Here is a 23496-nt window from a genome sequence, read left to right as displayed (position 1 = left end):
TAGTGGTAAAGGATCATGGTTTGTGTGCCACCAGGGTGATAACGATCCACTCTGAACAAGACTTTACTTCATGTTAATGTTTTTTAGGTGTAAAAAAATCCGGCACTAGGATAATACATGATTATTAAACCATCACAAATCTGACACCAATTTTCCACTTAAAGGATGTAAGGAAACCAATATGAGGACAAGTATACCATTGAGGAAGCCAGTCTTTCATGGTTATGGAGCCAGAAATAGGTCCTCCACCCTGAATATGAGATGGTGTGCTGATGACACACATTTGTTGAGTGTTCTATAAACACCCTCAAGTTAAAAAGATCTCATTACAAAATGTCAAGCGTTGATAATGAAGATCAGAATGAACAAAGAATGTAGTGTGTTCATGAGCTGGTACACATGGATGGAAGGAGAATTTTCCAAACTTTCTGAGACTTCCTGGGTAAAATGAAAATAGTAATAATAGTGATCTTTTGTGTGCGGGGTCAAACTGGCCCTCGTCTGCCAGAAAACCAGAGGATCTCCCAATTGCCTCAGACAGTTTTTGGACTTTAATGGACAGTGAATCTGGTTCAATGAAATTTTATATTACCGCACACCTCCTTCCACTTATTCTGCGTAGTGGTGCTGGTCTTCCGTTGACCTTGCCAGGTCACCTTACTGCTTTGTAATTTCGAAAAACGGTCCGCACACACCAATATTGCAGTCGGGGATTGTGCCCCTTTTATTAATGCCACCAACAATCAATAATCAACGTTTCGGGGGGACCTGAAGAAGGGAGGCTGTGTCCCCCCGAAACGTTGATTATTGATTGTTGGTGGCATTAATAAAAGGGGCACAATCCCCGACTGCAATATTGGTGTGTGTGGACCGTTTTTCGAAATTACAAAGCAGTGATGCAGAAGCCATGATTATGCTATTCACAGCATGAAGACATTTGTTCTATAAAGCTACTACCATCATATGTTTTCATGTGTAAGCAATAGATTACATATATTGTAATATATTTCAGCTAGCCAAGTCCTACATTCGATTACATGTAATGAGTTTGGAATACACACACTATTTTTACTACATTTTTGCACAGGTAACGGGATCCATTATCCAGAAACCTGTTATCCAGGCCATCTCCAATAGACTCCATTTTATCCAAATAAAAGTTTAAAAATTATTTCCTTTTTCTCTGTAATAATAAAACAGTACTTAATCTGTACTTAATCCAAACTAAGATATAATTCATCCTTATTGGAGGCAGAACCAGCCTTTTGGGTTTATTTAATGTTTCAATTATTTTCTAGTATACATAAAGGGGTTGTTCACCTTCCAAACACTTTTTTTCAGTTCAACTGTTTTCAGATTGTTCACCAGAAATACAGACTTTTTTTAATTACTTTACATTTTTAATTTTCTACCGTTTTTCAGTAATTCAGGAGCAGATTCTGAACTGTTACAAGTTTGCAACATTTAGTTAATACATTTCTCAGCAGCATCTCTGGAGTATTAGCAACTATTGTATCAATCGCTGTGGTTATATAATAACCATACAAAATATTTAGACACATTAATAAACATGTTTATTTATTTTTATAACTAAAACCCCTTCTTATACAACATGAGATAATTAAGTATAGGCCAAACAAAGTATAATTGGAAAAATACATTGCCTGTTTGCATCTCTTCTCAAAGAATTAAGGGCTCCCTCCGGGCCCCCTTCCTCTGTCGCAAACCCCCTACAGGCCCCCAGCCACGAACCCCCTCCTGGCCCCCGCTCATACCTGTGCTGTAGTTGTGGTCACGTTTGGGGCTGAAGAGGGACCCAATCAGTGGGCAGCAAAGACCATAGACAGGTGTGGGTCTGGATTGGTGGGGCCCACCGGGTTTTTACCCTGTGTCCCGCTGGCCCAGTTCCACCCTGAATGGGGGATACACTGTTTAGCATGGGATATGTGTGAAGGCGAGGGAGTCAGGGGGATACACTATATAGCATGGGATATGTGTGAAGCAGAGGGGATCAGGGGGATACACTATATAGCATGGGATATGTGTAAAGCCGAGGGATCAGGGGGATACACTATATAGCATGGGATATGTGTGAAGCAAAGGTATCAGGGGGATACACTATATAGCATGGGATATGTGTGAAGCAGAGGGAATTAAGGGGATACACTCTATAGCATGGGATATGTGTGAAGCCGAGGGAGTCAGGGGGATACACTGAGATACATGTTCAGAAAAGGGAAGGGGGGACATTACATTGTTGTTACATGTACAATGAGTGGGATAAGTACAAGTGGGATAAGTGTGCAGACAGAATAAATGAGTTATCATATAATAAAAGTCAGGATACAAAGTCCATGGTGTGATGTCAGAACTGGTATCCTGATGTGTTGCTCTTTGTCCAGTAGAGAGTGGAAGAGGCACATGCAATAAAGTAGCAGTATGACAGCAGCAGACTGATGCTCCATTCTGCCACAAGAGTGTGCTTGTGAGGTGTTTTGCATTTTTTCCCCTGCAAACCAGAATTAGCCGGTATGGCTATGAAAGAGTAGAGATTTTAAACCGAAGCCTACACCAGTGCAATAAGAGGAAAAGCGGGTATGAGGCAGAACAAGGATGACCTGAGGCTTTTTCCTCGGTTCCCAATCAGGCTGAATACAATGTGCACATGCAGAAGGACCAGCAGGTTGACAAGGGGAGCTGTGAGGTCAGATAAAGCAAGTTCTTCATGGACGAGGGTGTGAAACTCTAGGAGGAGAGAGAGTCTCTGCAGCTTCTGTGAACAAACCAGGACAAGGTACCTGTTAGTAGTCTGGCCAAACTTCCTGCACCCATAGTCTCCCTGATGTACTGGGTGTGTTTGTCTCATGTCTCAGAGCCTTTGTGTACTTACTGTATGTGCCTTTGGTTGTGTGTAATATTTGTACCCAGGATCATCTCTATATTTTGTGTTTTGTTCACAAGCACAATATGCATGTTGTGTCTGTACACAAATAAAATATGTATATGTACCAGTGTGTATTTGTATGGATGTTTAATACAACAGGCAACATTAGGGACATTACACACTAATAATACAAATATGTCATAGTTTGTGGGTGTGAGTATCTAATGTTTTGTGTCTGTGCCCAAATAAAATGTATAATTGTGTAGAACTGGAAACCCAAATCTCTTCTGTGCATTTTGTAGCAATGTGGATTTGTGTCTGTTTGTGTGAACATGTATATATATTACTGGAACCTTTATACACTAATACTTGGGTAAATGCTCCAATAGCATTTAATGCGACTTACTGTAATTACTGTATGTGTTAGTGTATATGTTATACACTCACATAAGTATGTTTTGCATGTAAATGACCCTGCAGTAGGGAAAATGTAGAGGGTGTTTATATGGATAAATACAGTATATATATATATATATATAAATATATAGTATATGTGTGTGTGTGTGTGTTTTTGCTGCAGCTGTTCAGCTTCAGTGACCCAGGCAAATGGGATAGGCATCTCCGTGTAATGACATTTTAACTGGAACTATTGTATATGCTGAGTCCTTGTACATGAGTGTGTCTTTCCATGGGCACCATTCTGCTAGCAGGACAACAGGGCTGAGGTTACTATAGGTTATGAGAGGCCCATAAACAGATCATTCCTCTACATCCCTGTGGCTTTAACCACTTCATTTCCATAGGAGGTGGAAAGGCTTCCTGTGAGTATAATTCCCATCCCCTCGCAGGCTGTCTCTGGGCCATCAGGATTCTGCTGCAAATCTGCCCTGTGTCCATGTTGTACAATTGGCAGAAGGAGGGTCCTGGTTATTCTTGACAGCTCTAACTGGTGCATTACAGGAGGGTGCTTTTCTTTCCGATACAGCTCATCAAATGATTGGGAAGCCTCTTTTTGTAAAGAAATATGAAGAGGCTGATTGGCTGCCTTCTGCTTCCTCTCCTTGGAACACAATGAAACAGCCGGAAGGGAAACCAGGCAGCTGGCTCAATATGTGACGTGTTGGAATGATGATTACAAATATACAGCAAGCAGTATGGGCAATCAGACTAGAAGGGATACCAGAACTGGAGTCAGGGAATTGGACCCCACGGTAACTGCACAAACAAATATACCTCAAGCAGTATGGGCAATCAGATGGGAAGGGATACGAGGACTGGAGTCAGGGAATTGGACCCCAGGGTAGCTGTACAAAAAAATATACAAATATACTGCAAGCAGTATGGGCAATCAGACTAGAAGAAATACCAGGACTGGATTCAGGGAAATGGACCCCAGGGTAGCTGCACAAACAAATATACAGCAAGCAGTATGGGCAATCAGATTAGAGGCATACCAGGACTGGAGTCAGGGAATTGGACCCCAGGGTTGCTGTTCAAACAAATATACAGCAAGCAGTATGTGCAATCAGACTACAAGGGATACCAGGACTGGATTCAGGGAATTGGACCACAGGGTGGCTGTACAAGATGCATAAATGTATGTGGTAAAAAGACCTAACAATTATAACACACTGTAATATGTGCTTTGTATCTTTACCCAGGGCTGTAATTTGCTCTGGTACTGCCCTAGGCATTGAACCTCTGCGTGTCCATCGGCACATGACGTGGGTGGAATTGAAATAATTACATACTGTGCATGACATCACTTCCACCCAAAGCGCAACACAAGGCACCCCCAATCTCTGATGCAAGATTCCATAGTAGGGGATCTGGTGGCAGCGGGAGAGAATCTCGGGTATAAAACTTTACCAGGGGTTATTTATGACTTCCAAGGCAGTGTGCAAAATGGAAAAAACTTGTTGTCACAATTTGCATATTGTCCTTCCTTGTTGCAAAAGTGTTGCAGATCCCTGCACTTCATTTTGGAGTAAACATTGTGACTAGAGCGGTCTGTATTCGGCAGTGCTATATTTAAGAGAGAGAGGCATAATGGAGGTAAGGAGAGGGCTGGCCTGCGTCTCCTGCTACTGGTATGAGGTACACAGCGATTATCTTGGGCAGAATTGGTCTGCTTTTATGTTTGCACAGCACAAATACAGAACATAGAATAAATAAAGATCAATATTGGCTTTTGCCCATGCAGTATAAGCAAACTCATCTTCAAAAGGAACAGTTCAGTGTAAAAACAAAAACTGGATAAATAAAATTATTTTATGCTCAGTATCTGTTTAAAGGAATTGTTCAGTATGAAAATAAAAACTGGGTAAATAGATAGGCTGTGCAAAATAAACAATGTTTCTAATATAATTAGTTAGGCAAAAAATGTAATGTATAAAGGCTGGAGTGACTGGATGTGTAACATAATAGCCAGAACACTGCTTTTCAGCTCTCTAACTCTGAGTTAATCAGTTACTTGAAGGGGGGGGGCATATGGCACATAACTGTTCAGTGAGTTTGCAATTGATCCTCAGCAGTCAGCTCAGATTCAAAAGCAACAGTTATGACCCATGTGACCCCCCCCCCTCTAGCCTCTGATTGGTTACTGCCTGGTAATCAATCAGTGGAAACCAAGAGAGCTGAAAAGCAGGAAGTAGTGTTCTGGCTATTATGTTACACATCCAGTCACTCCAGCTTTTATACATTATCTACCATTATATAATACTCTACATCACTGGAATGTTTCTGGGTTTGATATGGCATGTATGTATACTGCCATTACAAATACAGAAACATTGGGTTTTATTCCTCCAATCAGCCCTCACATTTAAAGGATTAGTAAACCACAACCCTCTGTTTTTAACTGATCTCTCACCTCCAGAGAACCCCCTGTCCAACCACATTGGTGCCTATCCCCAAAAGTACCTGGTTCCCTTGTACTGGCTATCTGACTACAGAGATGTGCTGTGGGGTTGGCAGCCCTATCTTCAGCCATGACAGATCTGGTTTTTGGCTTCTTGACTGCGACCACAGACAAGTAGCATGTGCTGTGGAAGCAAGGACCAAGATCAGCTTTCTCAACACATGTTCTTGGCAATGACTGCCAAGGACCCTAAAACTGGATCTGATGTCGTCAAAGATGGCAGCCACCAACTCTGCAGTCACAATGCCTTTACATGAGGCTCAGGGAGGGCAATCATTTAAAATTAGAGGATGGAGGGATTACTTCTCCTTTAATTAGATTCCCTCTAATTTCTTGTAGTCAGTTAGAGCCAAAAGTGTGCACAGCGGTGGTTAGGTCCAAGAAAGTACTAAAAATGTGCTTAAAGGGATACAGTCATGGGAAAAAATTTTTTTTTCAAAATGAATCAGTTAATAGGGCTACTCCAGCAGAATTCTGCACTGAAATCCATTTCTCAAAAGAGCGAACAAATTTTTTTATATTCAATTTTGAAATCTGACATGGGGCTAGACATTTTGTCAATTTCCCAGCTGCCCCAAGTCATTTGACTTGTGCTCTGATAAACTTCAATCACTCTTTACTGCTGTACTGCAAGTTGGAGTGATATCACCCCCTCCCTTTTCCCCCCCAGCAGCCAAACAAAAGAACAATGGGAAGGTAACCAGATAACAGCTCCCTAACACAAGATAACAGCTGCCTGGTAGATCTAAGAACAGCACTCAATAGTAAAAACCCATGTCCCACTGAGACACATTCAGTTACATTGAGAAGGAAAAACAGCAGCCTGCCAGAAAGCATTTCTCTCCTAAAGTGCAGACACAAGTCACATGACATGGGGCCGCTGGGTAATTGACAAAATGTCTAGCCCCATGTCAGATTTCAAAATTGAATATAAAAAAATCTGTTTGCTCTTTTGAGAAATGGATTTCAGTGCAGAATTCTGCTGGAGCAGCACTATTAACTGATTCATTTTGAAAAAATTTTTTTTTCCCATGACAGTATCCCTTTAAATAAATTAACCCTAACTATGAATATGGTGTACATCTCGTCTTCTATGTTTAGCTTTTAAAGTGACATTAGCACCAGAAAATAATATTGCCCTAATTAACACACACAGGTAACTTATTGCCCAAATTAACACATTCAGTTAACTTTACTGAAGGTCAAGGCAGAACTCTCTTAACTTTGTATCAGCAAAAAATTACATTACCCAGCATTAATCATCCCTGTTAGAGCTGTGTTTAGACAAATAAAGATGGCACAACATAGCAGACTCAGACTCACTGCAATAAAACCTAGAATTATGCTTTTAACCATATTATAAACCTTATTACATTGTACATGGGAGAGAACTAACTTATATGCTAGTTCAAATGAATCAAAACCTTGGGACTGAGCACATGCAGTGTTACAAAAAAATCAAGAATTTCTTTAACTCCTTACCTGGCAGTAACCAAGTCTCACCTCCTTGTCCATCCTTATGCCACATTTGAGTATATTTTGATTATGATTTCTTATAATATTAGGCAATCTGCAAGCCTGGATTTAGGACTGTGACACAAGGCCATTATTATTGTGGTGGCAGTTATCAGTGGTCAAAATGCCCCTGTCACTGCTGCTAATGTTAGTGTAGTTAAAGAAGCAGTGTGAGAGATGCACAAGGATTGATGATATGCAGACTTCTCCTTTGTCTTCCCAAAATGTAGCCTGAATTGTTGGTTTAAATTGATTCTGTTATCATTTTTATGGTGTCGTTTTTATTTCTAAATTACACTGTTTACACTGCAAATAATTCACTCTACAATATAAAATTTCATTCCTGAACCAACAAGTGTATTTTTTTTTAGTTGTAATATTGGTGTGTAGGCCCCATCTTAGGTAATTTTGCCTGGTCATGTGCTTTCACAAAGAGCCAGTACTTTAGGATGGAACTGCTTTCTGGCAGGCTGTTGTTTCTCCTACTCAATGTAACTGAATGTGTCGCAGTGGGACCTGGATTTTACTATTGAGCGCTGTTCTTAGATAACAGGCAGCTGTTATCTTAGAGAGCTGCTATCTGGTTACCTTCCCATTGTTCTGTTGTAAGGCTGCTGGGGGGGGATATCACTCCATCTTGCAGTGTAGCAATGAAGAGTGACTGAAGTTTATCAGAGCACAAGTCACATGACTGGGGCAGCTGGGAACTGAGAATATGTCTAGCCCATGTCAGATTTCAAAATGAAATATAAAAAATGGATTTCAGTGCAAAAGTCTGCTGGAGCAGCATTATTAACTGATGTGTTTTGAAAAAAACATGTTTCGCATGACAGTATCCCTTTAATAGCGTAGATATAGCCTTATATTTCAAACATCTTGGGGGAGTTTAGAGCAGTTTCAGCTGAAGTGCCCTGGTGTTTTTGAATTTTGAGATTTCATTTGCTATTGGGATGGTGATAAAACCACTTCTAGTGGGCAGGTATTACTGTGGATAAGGGACTAAGAGCTGGGTAGGGTGGGCTCAGCCTGAAGGCCTCTTAGGCTAAGAATTGTAGAAAATGGCCATGTGCTCTCATAGATATACCAAAAAGCACAGTTTATGGGTCAGTAAGGGTCTGATATGGAGTGGATATATGTCTGCTAGATATTCTATGGGGCAAATTCACTAAAGGGCAAATTTTCGGCAGTGAACGATCCACCACACTTCACGCTAGTTCGCCAGGTGCAAATTCGTTACCACTAAGCGAATTCACTAAAATGCAAAGTTGTGTCTCAGTTGTGTCTCAGCGCAAGAATTTCATAGTGAACTTTCGCTACCGCTCAATTCTGCTGAGCGAAACTTTGTTCGTACACTTACACTTGGGTCAATTTGAATAGGAGGGTACATATATGTCATATTGACGTCTTTATTACTGATGTTGGTGCAAATACTTGAAGTGGCCACTCATTAAAACAAATGACGAAGGAAGCAAAATAAAGAAAAAAGAGATCCTCTAATGCTCTAGACATGAGCCCACCCTAAAACAAATGTGCCATGCTACTCAAATGGTTGGGAAAAAAATCTTAACACAGAAATCTTTAATAGTTAGAACTTTTGAAGATTCCACTTTAAAAAATGCAAAAACTCCAGCTTTTTTAAGCACTTTTATGACTTTTCAGCATACAGGATATGATGTCATTGACATAAGATTCAGGAGGATGTAGCGTCATCTTATCAATTCAGGGCGCTAAAACTACTCTAGCAACGGTCTCTTTCGCTAGTGAATTGTCCTCTACGCCTGTTAGTATATTGGCGATGTCCCTGCGGATAAGATTTCTGGTGAATTTTCGCTAGCCACGGCCACTTAGCCCTTTAGTAAATCTGCCAACAAGACTGATACACCAATATATCCCTATATATGGACTCATGTCATGACAAAAGTGTGGACCTTGGAGAGGGAGCCCCAGCCAAAATTTGGAACTTCAAGGGGGGTTTAAACTGAAAGTTTGAAAACCACTGATGGTGTCTATGTGATGCAATAAAAGACAATATAATGGAGATTTGTGTGTTGAATACGTTATTGCAAAATGCCTACAGATTCCATGAAACTTTTGGCTGATAATAACCATGTCGTCATTACTTCAGAGCTAAGCAAATACCATGAGAATATAAGGTCAGATTGGTTTATTGCCGGAGACTGTAAAAGCATTTAGTTATTACCCATGTTCAGAAAACTTTCAGGAATTGCCTTTACTTCCATGTCCTGTAAGGTATACACACACACAGCTTTCCTCTTTCTCCCTGCTCCGATTATACATTAAAATTATAGCATTAAAGGAGAAGGAAAGTTGTCTTGCACTTGGAGGTGCCAAATTTTAGGCACCCCCAAGTGATTGTATTTACTTACCTAAAACCCCGGGCCAGTGCTGGAAAATCTATCCAATTGTGTTCAATCTCATACATTTCCTTAAAGGGACTGATTGGTTGAGATACCATCTTCCCAATTGGCTTGTACTGCTTTCATTCAATATTGAACCAATATTTTTCAGTCCCATTGAGTGTGGTGTTTACAACCAGCCAATCACAGCCAATCTGTGGGACAAGCACAAGAAAATGAACAGTACATATTCTCCACCCCATTTACTTTTTGCTCTGATTTGTCCATTCTTATTTTCACCCTCATTTGATTTTCTCTTTTCTGCTTACCTTTCTGTTGACCGTTGCCTTTGTTTTATTCTCTGTGTTGTTTCTTGTATTCAGCCCCATTTCTTGTGTTCAGCCCCATTTCTTGTGTTCAGCCCCATTTCTTACCACTTCTGTTTTTCTGTTTTCTCCACTTTCTGTTTTGTTTCTGATTGAGTTGTTCTTTCCTCCTCTCTCTTTTACAAGTTTCTCCAGTTGTGTTTAGGGATGGGCGAATTTTTTCACTTTGTTTCGCTGAAAAAATGACACCCATAGACTTGTATAGCGTTGTGCGTCAAAATAAAAAGACGCGCATCTAAACAATTTCGCCGAACAAAATTTTTTTGACGCCCATAGACTTTAATGGGCGTCGGCTTCATTTCGCCGGCGGGGAATTTTGGGCGAAATGAAACGGGTCAAATTCGCCCGTGCCTAGTTGTGTTGCTTTAACCTTTTCTCCACATCCCAGTTTCTCTTTCCTTTTTCTACCATTTCTTCTCTTGATTCCCCCTTTTTTATTTACACATTCTTTCTCTCTGCCCCATTTCACACTCTTCTTTTCTGCTTTTCTTTTCTCTGCACTTTCTCCTTTGTTTTCTTCTCTACCCTCCCTAGACCCAGTTCTCTCTTCTTTCATCTTTCTTTTATGTTCTCTGCTATTCTTCATCAATCTTCTGTATACTCTTTAAACCCTATATTGTTGTGTGTATTTGTTTGTGTCTTCTTTGCATTTCTCTTTTGTGCTCTCCTCCTTTCCTCTTTTTCTGTCCCTTTTTGTTCAAGAAAAACCCTGATTCTGCAAAACACAAATGATTTAATGATTGCTCATAATTAAAAAATTAGTTTATTAAACATTCAAAATAAACATAAAACTTGCATTCTGTTTCAGCATGAAGTACATGATCAACAATAATGGTCAATTATGTCTTTATCAAGTGAAAATGCCTTATATTCGTAATAAGAAAGTGCACAAAATATATTTTCCAGATACGTAATGTGTCCACAACAATGGCCGGTAATATATAATTAAACATTCCAGTCCAACAGTAACATGAGTCCCGAGAGGAAGCATTAAGCAAAATCTGCATTACCCTTGTTATATCAACAAACATTGTAGTCAAGTTCTTGGGACATACATAGTGTACATGCAGTAAAGTCAGGACTTTATAAAGAACAATAATCCACAAAATAATTACCTAAAAATTGCATGGTTTAAATGGAGTGCAAGAATGTTTAAATCAGCATGTGGTTCCACAGCCAGAGGAAAGTTATACCATCATTTTCACTGTTGACTCCTACATAACCAGCAAGGCTCGATAATAATGACTTCATGCAAAACAAACGTTTTATTTCAATAAAGCATACTAATATATTACCTTCTTTTTCATGTTATTAACTTTAAATTGTTTTTTGTGCAACCCTTGTGTAGCGCAGGATGTGCAGCGCAGGAGCAGACATGGGAAAGGAGTTGGGCAAAGATGTGAAGACCAATACACGGATGAAGAAAGCGAACCCCAACATTGACAGGGGGTGGGCATGGATGGTGGTGCTATCATCTTTCCTTGTCCATTTGCTGATAATGGGATCACAGATGGCACTTGGGATTCTCAATATGGAATGGCTTGAAGAATTTAACCAAAGCAGAGGTCTGACAGCCTGGGTCAGCTCCCTTAGTATGGGCATTACTTTGATTGTTGGTAAGTATTTTCTGTACAAACACCACCTAGAACAAAAAGAGCCCAAGGAATGGAATGACATTTTATAATATAAAATAACATTTACTGCAGGGTTGATGCATTTTGTGATCCTGATCCACTGCAGTCACATTGAACATTTATTAACTTAGGTAACCAGTCATCACCTTATAAGTCCCTGTAACAATAGGAAGTGAAAATAACTTATATATATATATATATATATATATATATATATATATATTGGCCTCATTTGCATAACGAAGCAAACTGGAAAAAATCAAGTATACTTCTCAGAGAGTCAAAACAAAATGGATAGCATGTAATGTAAAGCATCCACAAATGTGTCTCTGTTATTTTATATAGTACAATTTCTGTATGTAGTTACAAAAACACCCCTGTTTTTGGTTATAAACATTACACTATAAGGTAATAATAATGGGCTTTTATCCAAAATTCAGAAAAATGAATGATATATTGAATTATTTCCTTTTTAAAGAAATATTTTTGGATATCATTTATGATATCAGTGGGACTGATGATTGGTATCACTGATATAGTTTGATTTGAAGATATTCATTAACTATACAGGTATGGGATCTGTTATCTGGAAACCTGTTAATCAGAATGTTCCGAATTACAGAAAGGCCGTCTCCCATAGACTCCATTTTAATCAAATAATCAACATCTTTAAAAATGATTTCCTTTTCCCTGTAATAATAAAACAGTACATTATACTTGATCTAGACTAAGATATAATTCATCCTTACTGGAAGCAAAACCAGCCTATTGGGTTTATATAATGTTTACATGATTTTCTAGCAGACTTAAGGTATGAAGATCCAAATTAGGGAAAGATCTATTATCCGGAAAACCCCAGGTCACAAGCATTCTGGATAACAGGTCCCATATCTGTACTTTCAGCTGAGGTTTCTTCTATGTATTAAAGTAAATGTACTAATGAAGGGATAACTATGAAATGAAAATGAACACTTTAAGCTTATTCCCAGGTAGCTGAATATTCTCTCTGCAGGTCCAATTATCAGCTTATTCATTAATACCTGTGGGTGTCGAAAGACTGCAATGATTGGAGGGTTCTTGACTTCCCTTGGCTGGGTGCTGAGTGCTTATGCCCCTAATGTGCATTTTCTGTTCTTCTCATTTGGTGTGACTGCTGGTAAGTATAACATTTTAAACCTTCTACTAGTTGTGCCCAGTTAGTAGATTGTAGCCAGAAGGGGCTATGCATGCATAAGGAACACTACACACATAAATGTCAAATGTCTCCCCGAACTGCCTTCCCCCTGCTGGCTAAAATGAAAATCGACCTGGGGAAGGCACACGTGGCGTTTCGTTTTCCAAATTCGCCCAAAGTTTCCTTGTGAGGCAACTTCAGGCGACTTCAGAAAACGAAGCGCCGTGTGTGCCTTCACCCAGGCGATTTTCAATGTGGCCAGACCCTTAGGGTTGTGCACCATGATAAAATTTCCTATATGACCCATGTATGTCATTTACAGAAAATAATATAGCAATACAAGAATTTTTTGTGAATAATAACTGCCTCTTTAATGTGGAGTTTAACATGGCAGGGCTATATCACTTAAAGATTATAGTTACTTACTTAATCTACCTTACATGCAGATTAAAAAATATATGAAATCTGGTAAATAGAAAGATATATTAGTTATAATTTTGGAAGAGAAAAGCATATGTGGCTAAAGAAATGTTCTTTATATTCATTAAATTGAAGCAATGAGCGCATTCTCTTTGCCACTGTATGGATGTTTCTACACCCCAAAAATACTATACTATACACCCCCATATACCCCAAAGTATTATGTATCTCATGTATACTTTACAGGGGGTTATTTATCAAAGCCCTAATTTATCGCAATATTTTCTGCTACAAACTCTGATCAAATCTGCTCGAGTTTTTTACACTTATTTATTATTACATTTTCCCAAAATTTTGATTTGCGGGAAAAAAAACATATTTTCACGATTTTTTTGGATTTTTTTTATCCGATTTTCAAGATTTTTTTTGGAATTTTCATCCGAAAACTCGGAAAACTTTGGGGTATTGCACGAAACCCAGTGCACATCAAAAAAACATTGGGACTTCTCCCATTGACTTATATGCAACCTCGACAGGTCTGAGATGCCGGATTTTCTGATTCAGACTTTTCCATTCTCGGGGTTTAATAAATGATTTTTTTAAAAGTCCGATTTTATTTAAAAAAAAAAAAAAAAAAAATCGTGTGATTTTTGCATTAGGAGTTTAGTAAATAACCCCCTACATGTAAACACTGTATTAAAAGCAAGCCTTGAGGTGCATCGGTATATCTATACACATGGTGAATGTAATAATAATATAATATTCATGTTCTTCACCATACAGCAAGTAAACAATGAAGGGGACCTGTAATCTTCTCTCTTAAATCTAGTCCATGTCCAAAATGGCACCGGATGTCAAACTGTCATTAAATATTTTATATTGTTGTATTTTTGTGCATCTACTCATCTACTAAGGGCATTGCCATAAAAATGTTCAGGTCTTTATGGGTTCAGGGCCAAATTTTTAGCCCAACATTTGTTCACTGCCTTACATAACCTCCTGTGAATTTATACCCATTCTAATAAAAGGCTCCTTGATGCTCCTGACTGGAATTGCTCACTACAGCTAGGTTTATTGTATTTTGCTTTGTGTCCCGTTAACTTCAGCTATTCTGTTTGTTTTTCTCCCAGGTATTGGCAGTGGGATGGTTTATCTACCTGCAGTTGTCATAGTCGGGCAGTATTTCCAGAAGAGACGTGCACTAGCGCAAGGTCTGAGTACTACGGGTACCGGATTTGGGACATTCTTAATCACAGTCCTACTGAAGTACCTGTGCAGGGAGTTAGGCTGGAGGAATGCCATGATTATTCAAGGTGCTGTCACACTAAACCTGTGTGTGTGTGGTGCGCTCATGAGACCACTAGACCATGATGAGGAACACTTGAAAGACCATGAAGAGGCTGCAGGTGACCCCCAAGATGCCAAGGAAGGTACCTTGTTGAATGACGAGGCCATAAAAGCTAACAGAGAGTTACGTGAAGGAGACGAGGAAACAGTGAGTGCCAACACTGCTGTATCACAGAGCAAGGAAGAAACAAGAAATTACATAATTATTAATGATATGAACAAGCATAGCATCATGAAGACCCTAACCCAGATGACTGTGGTTGTAAGATCTGGCTTCTTTGCCTGGTATTCCAGCTACTTTGGAGCAGCATCCCTTTTCACAAATAAAGTCTTTGTTGCCTTTGTCTTTTGGGCACTACTGGCCTATTGTAGCTTTGTGATTCCGTTCATCCACCTGCCAGAGATTGTGGAGATGTATGGCCTGACAGAGCAGAACAACATTTTCTCCCTCACCTCCATCATTGCCATTGTCCATATTTTTGGCAAAATCATTTTAGGTTTCCTTGGTGACCTGCCATGTGTTAGTGCCTGGAATGTCTTCATTGCATCCAATTTTACCCTTGCCGTGAGCATCCTTATTCTGCCACTCATGCATGACTACTCCACTCTGGCTCTGGTCTGCGCTCTCATTGGCTTCTCCAGCGGATACTTCTCTCTTATGCCTGTTGTCACTGAAGATTTAGTGGGGATCAAGCAGCTGGCGAATGCCTATGGCATCATTATCTGTGCTAATGGAATTTCAGCACTTTTGGGACCACCTTTTGCAGGTAATATATTTAGTAAAGTAATCTGTAAGGATTTACAACTGATCTTCATTAATTGTTCATAGGTGGCTCTGCAGTTAATGCAGCAGATTTAGTTTATTCAAGGAAATCCTAGTCTATGTTTTATGTATGAATATTCAGATATCAGAAGCACTGCTAATAATGCGGATAGCTAACATGGGTATGCAGGAACTCTGCTTGTCGCAGCAGCCACATTTAGATCCATCAAATCCAATAAAACAAAAGAAATTCATTTAGAATTTATACTGAAATGCAGTCAGACTTTCCATTTCAAGCAGAACTAAAGCTTAACTAAAGATGTATCTAGAAATGTTGTATATTATGTTTTTGTACCAGCCCAAGGCAACCACAGCCCTTTAGCAGTAAAGATCTGTGTCTCCAAAGATGCCCCAGTAGCTCCCCATCTTCTTTTCTGCTGATTCACTGCACATGCTCTGTGCTGCTGTCACTTACTGAGCTTAGGGACCCACTCACAATATACAGTACACATAGAATAGAAATGTCACAATATAAGGCTGATTAGTAATTAATACAGATAATTACTACATGGCAGCACAGAAACCAGTGCAATTAGCATCAGAATTTAATAATCAGCCCTGTATCATCAGCTTACATTACAGGCAAACCTAATTTTCTGCTGGATAATTAGTGACGACCCCTAAGCTTAGCTTCTCAACAGCTGCTCAGAGCCCACTGAGCATGTGAGTGTCACAGACACTTTCCAAGATGGTGACCCCCTGTGACAAGTTTGAAGTCCTGGATCATTGCTGCTATTGACGAGCTGAAACTTTAGGCTGGTGCAATAAGTTCTCCTTTTATGATACTTGATTGTAAACATTTTCATTAGACAAAAACCATTCTGGATAGTACATGTAAAAGTTGAAGGAGTGGATATAATAAGTAGGCTGGATGTACAAAATTCAGGGACATGGATGAATTGAACTGATTCAGATACTGTTTAGATATTGGATATAAACCTTTGGAGCTTATGGATTTGACAGTGTCTGTCCCTTTGCAGGCTGGATCTATGACTTCACCCAGAAATACGATTATTCCTTCTATGTTTGTGGCTTGCTGTACATGGTGGGAATCGTTTGTCTGCTTCTAGAGCCCTGTCTGCAATCAAAAGACCGACCATCAAAAAAATTATCTGGCAGCCAAGAGGCCTGAATATTCCAATAACTCTTTTGTTGCTGGAAGACAAGGGCCGGAGCCAGAACATTGTGTAGATGTGTATGCATGTTGCATACACCCCTTTGTTTCTACTGCTTTGTTATGTTGGGGATTGGAACAAGATGGGAGTTGCTGTAGACTCTTGGAAGCAATCCTAGCAAATATCTTTACAATTCAGTTAGTTAAGTTCTCAAAAAACTCTATTTTCAGACCAGAGTGTTCCAGCCATTACTACAGAGTCCACATACAATGGTTTGATTATTCCATTCTAGGTAGGTTTAGGCTAGAAAATAACTAATCAAACTAGTCGCCAGTCCACTAATACTTATACTATACACATGGGAAAACCAGTACTGTAAGCTATTGTTTTCAGGCCTTGGTACTAAATTTTCCCGACTTGTGGCACCACCTCCTTTCTTCTTACAGCTCAGGGTATCTCCCATGGCCAGTGCAGCTTCCCATCATAGAACTGCCGCCATGCTGAGAGCATCACAGGACAGGAGAGGCTGCAGCAGTTGCACCCGCTACTCCCCAATAAGTTGTCACAGTAGAAAATTTTCAAATTCATTGCTTAGCTTATCTAATGTCCTGCAAAGTTTAGGGAGCAAGTGAAAATGATAGCACAGTTGGAAACTGACCTATTGCCTGTGTTGTACATGTAGCTTTTAACCCCAGTAAGTAAGGCTCCATCTCTGTGGGTCAGTGTATGGGTTGGCTGTTAAAGGGCCCATCTATTGACATGGGCCTAAAGTAGTCTTAATCCTCTGCTGCTATTCACCTTTGCAAAATGCATGATGATAGCAAGCTCAGGTGTTTAACAGCCTAAGTCCATTTGGAAAGCTAATTGGTCAGAAGGGTACGGATTGTATAGAAATGCAAATGTATGAAGCACGTTGGCCCCTACTTTACTTTAGCTTGGTGCTCAGTCTGGGGGGATCAAACAGTCTTAATGAAGTTGCTTCCACTATACCTTCGCTTTTTGTAGCGTCGGGTGCAGGCTGCTTCCCTACTGTCAAAGGAACGGGATACTCCCACAGAAATAACGCTGCAGCACTCCGAAAATGGTGATGTTTCTGGCTCCTGCCCTTTCTGAAGCTTGAGAGCCTGAAACGTCACCTAATCTTTGGCACAAATAAACTCAACTCAGCTTAATCAACATTTTCGGAGTGCTGCATGTAATTTTTTTGGCAGTCTGGGGGGATCGGCACATAGCCAAATGTATATCCCATAGAGGGGAGCGAATAACAAAAACCAACAGCTTTGTTTAGATAGCGAGACAGACCAAATACTGTTATATTCTGTCTTTGTTCAAATTTATGAAACCACATAACTGTATTTGTTCCAGTGACATTGCAAATGGATGCCATTGAGATTCCTTCTAGTCATTCTAAATTTAGCCAACATTATGCCATACGGTAAACAGGTCCTTTGCCTATACAGTGTGGCATGTGGTTTGATGGACTATTACTTGTTTCTACTGACTCAGGAGTCAACATGTGATTTAGATTTTTTTTTTAGTTAGTGGGACCATAAAATAAATCATTACGTTAATGCAGATTTAGATTGATGGCACCCCAATGGACACCGTGCACATCTGGAGTGATGCACTTAATGCTTGTCTAAGGCAGATATTTATTGCAGGGCCCCTGTGTTGTGGCCCCAGAGTGCTGTGCTAACAAATATACAAAAGTCACTTGGGTGGAGAGCCTGCCAGGACAGTCAGTGTGGAGGGGTGCAATTGTCAAGTGAAGGGCAATTTTGGGCCTACCCTGCATGAATGAGCCTTATTGTCACATAATTAAAAAGTGCATCAGAGAAGCAGTGTTATATACTTGTGTATTTTTCATTCGGGGGTAGGCAATACAATGAGAGAATAAGACATATTCTAGGTTTCAAGAGTTTTACATGACTTGTGCAGTTCCTCCCTGGATGGAGATGCCAAACTGGTAGATATTAAGATCTTGAACGAATACCATCCCTCATTAGCTTACTGTTGGGGGTTTCTGAACTTGAAGTTGACAACAGCTGAAGGGCTGCATGAGAACTAGGCTTCTGTTTAGCTATAGGGCCAATACATTTCTCAAATTTTTGTGCTGCCACACTGGAGTGCCAATCTGTTCCAATTCAACAAGCTGTTTATAATCGGGACATATGTAGGGCAGGAGACAAATATATATAGGGGTGCGGAGTATTGCACTTTATGTAGGAAAAGAATTATGTCCTACATGCAACCCTCAAGCAGAACTACAACCTTAGCTAAGCTCTTGAAAGAATGGCCTTCTGCCCTCATGTCTGGTTCATTGTTGGAATCTTTATGTTGCTATCTGTTGCACTGTATGTACTGTATTCTCCCGCATTCACTGTACAGCACTGCAAATATGGTGGCACTTTAGAAATCAATGATAGCTGTCAGAGGGGCTGCTAGGAGTTGCAGCTAGACAACAACTGGAGGCTGGATATCCCTGATACATGTACTGAAAATACCAATTGTTATACAATATGTCCTTTGTACTTTTAGCAATATGTTGTCCAAGGGGCCCTGGGATTCATTTTCTCTCTGCTGACTAATATAATATGTGATTTTGTTTCTTGGTGTTTGTGTAAGTAAAGTAATCCTAATGTACTGGCATTATATCTCTGTAATGGAAAATGGGCACAAGACCTTAGGATGCATTGTCAAAGTGAAGCCTCTCTCAGGAGACAAGTCACGTGCTGCTAATAAAGGCAAAATAATCCAGTTGGATTTAAATGTTTCTACAAGCCTTAATTTATGATGCACCATATTACAGAAAGGCCCCTTAAAGAGATACTGACACTTAAAAGTTATTATTCAAAATATGAATGTACCTATAGGTCATGTTGATTAACATTTTAATATGATGTAGACAGCAAAAATCAGAAACATTTTGCAATTGGTCTTTTTGTTTTAGTTTTGGCTTTTTATTTTATGATTGAGTTTCGCCTTTAGCCGCTCTCCTGGTTGATTTTAGCAGATGTCTGGTTGCTAGGGTCCAATTTACCCTAGTAACCAAGCAGTGGTTTAAATGAGAGACTGATAGATGAGCAGGAGAATAGGCCTAAATAAGAAATAAAAGGTACAATAACTAAATTGTAATGTTTTCTTGACTGCCGGGTCAGTGACCCTCATTTAAAGATGGGAAGAGGCACAAGCGGAAGGCAAATCAATCAAAACCTGTCAAAATTAAAAACAAAGACAAAATAAAAAGTTGCTAAGAATAGAACATTCAATAACACATTAAAGATTAACTTAAAGGTCAACTACCCCAGAAGGAAGAACTGCAAACATTCGGGCGGATGAGGGGGGAATGTTTCCCGTCTTTCGGGGTACTGCAATATGTAACACACAGAGCACAGAGGATGTGGTATAGTGATTAGGGTTCTTATTGCTTGCTGGGTGGTTTTTGTTTCATTGCTGCTTTACACACCTATATAGCCAGAATGTTATTATTATTATTACCCTATTATTAGCAGCTGTACAGGAGGGGTACAAAAGTGACAGCTGGCAGATTGTTTAATTGAGCATCTCTGTGTAAATACACTCACATTACTCACAGATACAGCCCGACCAGTTTCCTGGTAAACATTTCCGTTTGTACTTTGTGAAACAAGAGCAGAATAACTGCCTGAGCAGCTCGTGATTAAGGTCAGGGCTGTAACCCCCTGAAAAGGGTAGTTCATCTTTACATTCAGTTTTAACATGATGTAGATGGTCATTTTCTAAGACAATTTTCAGCTGGGCATTATTTTTTTTTTAAAGGATTTAGCTTTTTGTTCAGAAGCTCTTTAGTTTGTAGTTTCACCAGCCGTCTGGTTGCTAGAGGTGAATTTACCCTAGCAACCAAGCAGTGGACTGAATGAATAGGAGAGGCCTAAAAAGAAAGATTATTAATAATAACAATAAAATGATAGTCTCCCAGAGGTCAGTGACCATCATGTGAAAGAGGCAGAAGGGGAGGGCAAATCATTTAATATAACATACTAAAAGTGAACCTAAAGGGGAACTTTACCTTTAAAGGGGAACTAAAGTCTAAAATAGAATAATGCTAGAAATGTATCTGTACTGTATTTTGTATACTAAACATAAACATGAACCAGAAGACTAATCAAACAAATGATATAAGTTTTCAAAGTTGGCCGCAGGGGGTCTTCATCTTGTATCTTTGTTAAACATCTTTACAAGACCAAGACTATGCACATGCTCAGTGTGGTCTGGGCTTCAGTTGGAAGGGATTGTCATAAATGATCAAAACAGCACAAATCAAATAATATCTGCCATAGAAGCAGATACAGCAAGACTGATTAATAATCAGAATTTGTAGACTGCACTGGGTCTGCGGATACAAATCTCTACACGGTCACCGGCTGCTCTACAGGGAAACAAATTAAGCTGCTTGAGTTCTGGGAAGTAAGGTAGGAGGGCTCCCCCCTGCTGTTAGGGACTGTCTGAAGTTTCCTTTCCATAGCAGTTATAGCAAGTAAAACAAAGGGAGATCTCACTGCATACAGTCAGGTTTCTTATAAAAACGGTACACACTTTTTAATTAAAGTACAGTATATTGGAGATGGATTTCTTTTTCATTAAATTAACTAAAAATGGGATTTTATTTTTTTGCCTTAACATCCCCTTTAAATACATTCTGAATAATGTCTTCCACTTTGAACTTAAACTAGTGGCAACCAGGGTGCAAAGGACTGAGGCTTCATATCAGCTGCAATAAATGGACACAGTTTCCTTATTGTTATGAATTAACATTTATCTTTCTGATGTAAAAGTTCAGAGCAGAATATAGAATTATGTCACACTTTTGTGCTTCTGCTAGTGTGCGTCTAACTCTGCTACTTTAAGGCTCATTTACATATTTTTGGAGGTGAATAGTCACTTGCAAAATGATATTGCGCAACGGCTCAATAGCTCTATTGAAAGGCTAAAGCTGTCCATAAACTGGGATCTTCCCATGAATCTTTTGCCAGTGTGGCTTCCCATGTGGTGGAGTGAATGGTTTGATCCCATCGTTGGTCAGCAACTAGATCAGGTGATTGGTTCTGCACAGACACATGGGAAAATGACTGCAGGCATAGCTAATGATTGTTCAGCCTCTGTTATATCTGCACAAGACTAATCAGATATCAATCAAGAAGACCATAGTTTTAGCTCCTATGCATTGGGGCAACATGATAATGAAGTGACCATTATTCTGTTTGTGTATACAGTTACATAGTTATAAGGTCAATTTGGTTTGGAAAAAAAAGACATAGTATACAAAGTTTAATCTATATATAAATTTCAGGCCCAATACACATATACTGTATAAACAGGTTTATACTGACCTATCTATACAGTCACATATATAAACTACATACTATATCAATATCTATAATAACTGCAGAGCATGAGATCACAATAACCTTTTATATCATGCCTGTTCAAGAAGTGATCCAAGCCACTCTTAAAGGAAAACTAAACTCTAAAAATTAATTTGGCTAAAAATGACATTTTATATACTGCACTTATTGCACCAGCCTAAAGGACTTAAAACATGTCACGGGGGGGTCACCAACTTGGAAAGTGTCTGTGACACTCACATGCTCAGTGGGCTCTGAGTAGCTGTTGAGAAGCTAAGCTTAGGGGTCTTCGCAAATTATCAAGAAGAAAATGAGGTTGGCCTGTAATATAAGCTGATGCTACAGGGCAAGTTATTAAATTATCGTGCTAGGTGCACTGGTTTCTGTGCTGCCATGTAGTAATTATCTGTATCAATTACTAATCAGCCTTTTATTGTGACATTTATATTTTATGTGTACTGTATATTGTGAGTTGGTCCCTAAGCTCAGTAAGTGACAGCAGCACAGAGCATGTGCAGTGAATAAACGGAAAAGAAGATGGGGAGCTACTGGGGCATCTTTGGAGACACAGATTTTTACTGCTAAAGGCTGTGGTTGCCTTGGGCTGGTACAGAAGCCCAAAACATAATGTACAACGTGTCAAGCTACTTCTTTAGTTAAGCTTTAGTTTTCCTTTAGTTTAGTTATTAACAGAATCAGCCTTCACAACATCACCCGGCAGTGCATTCCACAACCTCACTGTCCTCACTGTGAACTACCACCTACACTGCTTCAAATGCAAGTTATTTTCCTCTAGTCTAAAGTGGAGGCCTCTGGTTCTTTGCTATATCCAGTGTTATTTTTTTGTGCTGTGCAAGACTTATTTCCACTGGTGGAGAAAGTGACTCATCTACATCCTATTAGATTGGGAAAGGCATCAGGGATAAGAGAACATTAGCAGGGTGAGTTACATTTTATTAAACAATTTTTAGTACAAAACTGAATGTGGGATATATGAACATACATCTCTAGTGCCCAGAAATATATAAACCTGTGGCACAGTATAAATATATATATATATATATATATATATATATATATGACAATCATGGGAAGCTAACAATCCCTGACAGCTTTAGAGCCGTCAGTGTCATGTTAAAAGTCTCCTCCAACCAAAACTGTTCTAGAAAGAAATGTAATGCTATACAACCACAATATACATTACTCACTTTCAGTAGTGTTACAGTTATTTGTAAATATAATTTCAAATCAGTATCTGTCTGGCTGTTTATATTCTCTGCACCCCTAGCTCTGACTTCTGAAACAATGTACCAAGCCAGTTGATTAGAAACACATTGTCAGAAAATGGAAATGGGCAGGAAGACACAGCTTTCAATGGCAATTCCATTTACTCTGACATTTTTTAACTAAACATATCATTTGTGTATATGGGACAGTTGCATGGAAAAACAATATATTTCTTGGGCAAAAAGAATAATTTTGGGTTGAGTTCCCTTTTAACTGTGTATTATAATGGACATTTGTGGAGTGAAAAATT

General features: G+C 39.3%; 1 protein-coding gene across 2 annotated transcripts; it reads left to right on the top strand.

Annotated features, from left to right (window-relative positions):
* Window positions 1-1859: 1859 nt before the first annotated feature.
* slc16a14.S (solute carrier family 16 member 14 S homeolog) lies at window positions 1860-19348 on the top strand. Of its 2 annotated transcripts, none has more exons than XM_018265877.2 (5): window positions 1860-2794; window positions 11416-11678; window positions 12709-12852; window positions 14421-15404; window positions 16441-19348. In XM_018265877.2, exons 2-5 carry the CDS (start codon window positions 11417-11419, stop codon window positions 16590-16592), a joined length of 1542 nt encoding a protein of 513 aa, XP_018121366.1. In that variant the 5' UTR covers window positions 1860-2794; window position 11416; the 3' UTR covers window positions 16593-19348. The 2 variants fall into 2 exon arrangements, with proteins under 2 accessions (XP_018121366.1, XP_018121365.1); XM_018265876.2 differs by having other exon boundaries at window positions 11411-11678.
* Window positions 19349-23496: the final 4148 nt, after the last annotated feature.

This window comes from Xenopus laevis, chromosome 5S, assembly GCF_017654675.1.
Source record: "Xenopus laevis strain J_2021 chromosome 5S, Xenopus_laevis_v10.1, whole genome shotgun sequence".
Classification (NCBI taxonomy): Eukaryota; Metazoa; Chordata; class Amphibia; order Anura; family Pipidae; genus Xenopus; species Xenopus laevis.
The sequence above is the reverse complement of the archived record's forward strand: the minus strand, read 5'-3'. Positions and strand labels throughout refer to the sequence as shown.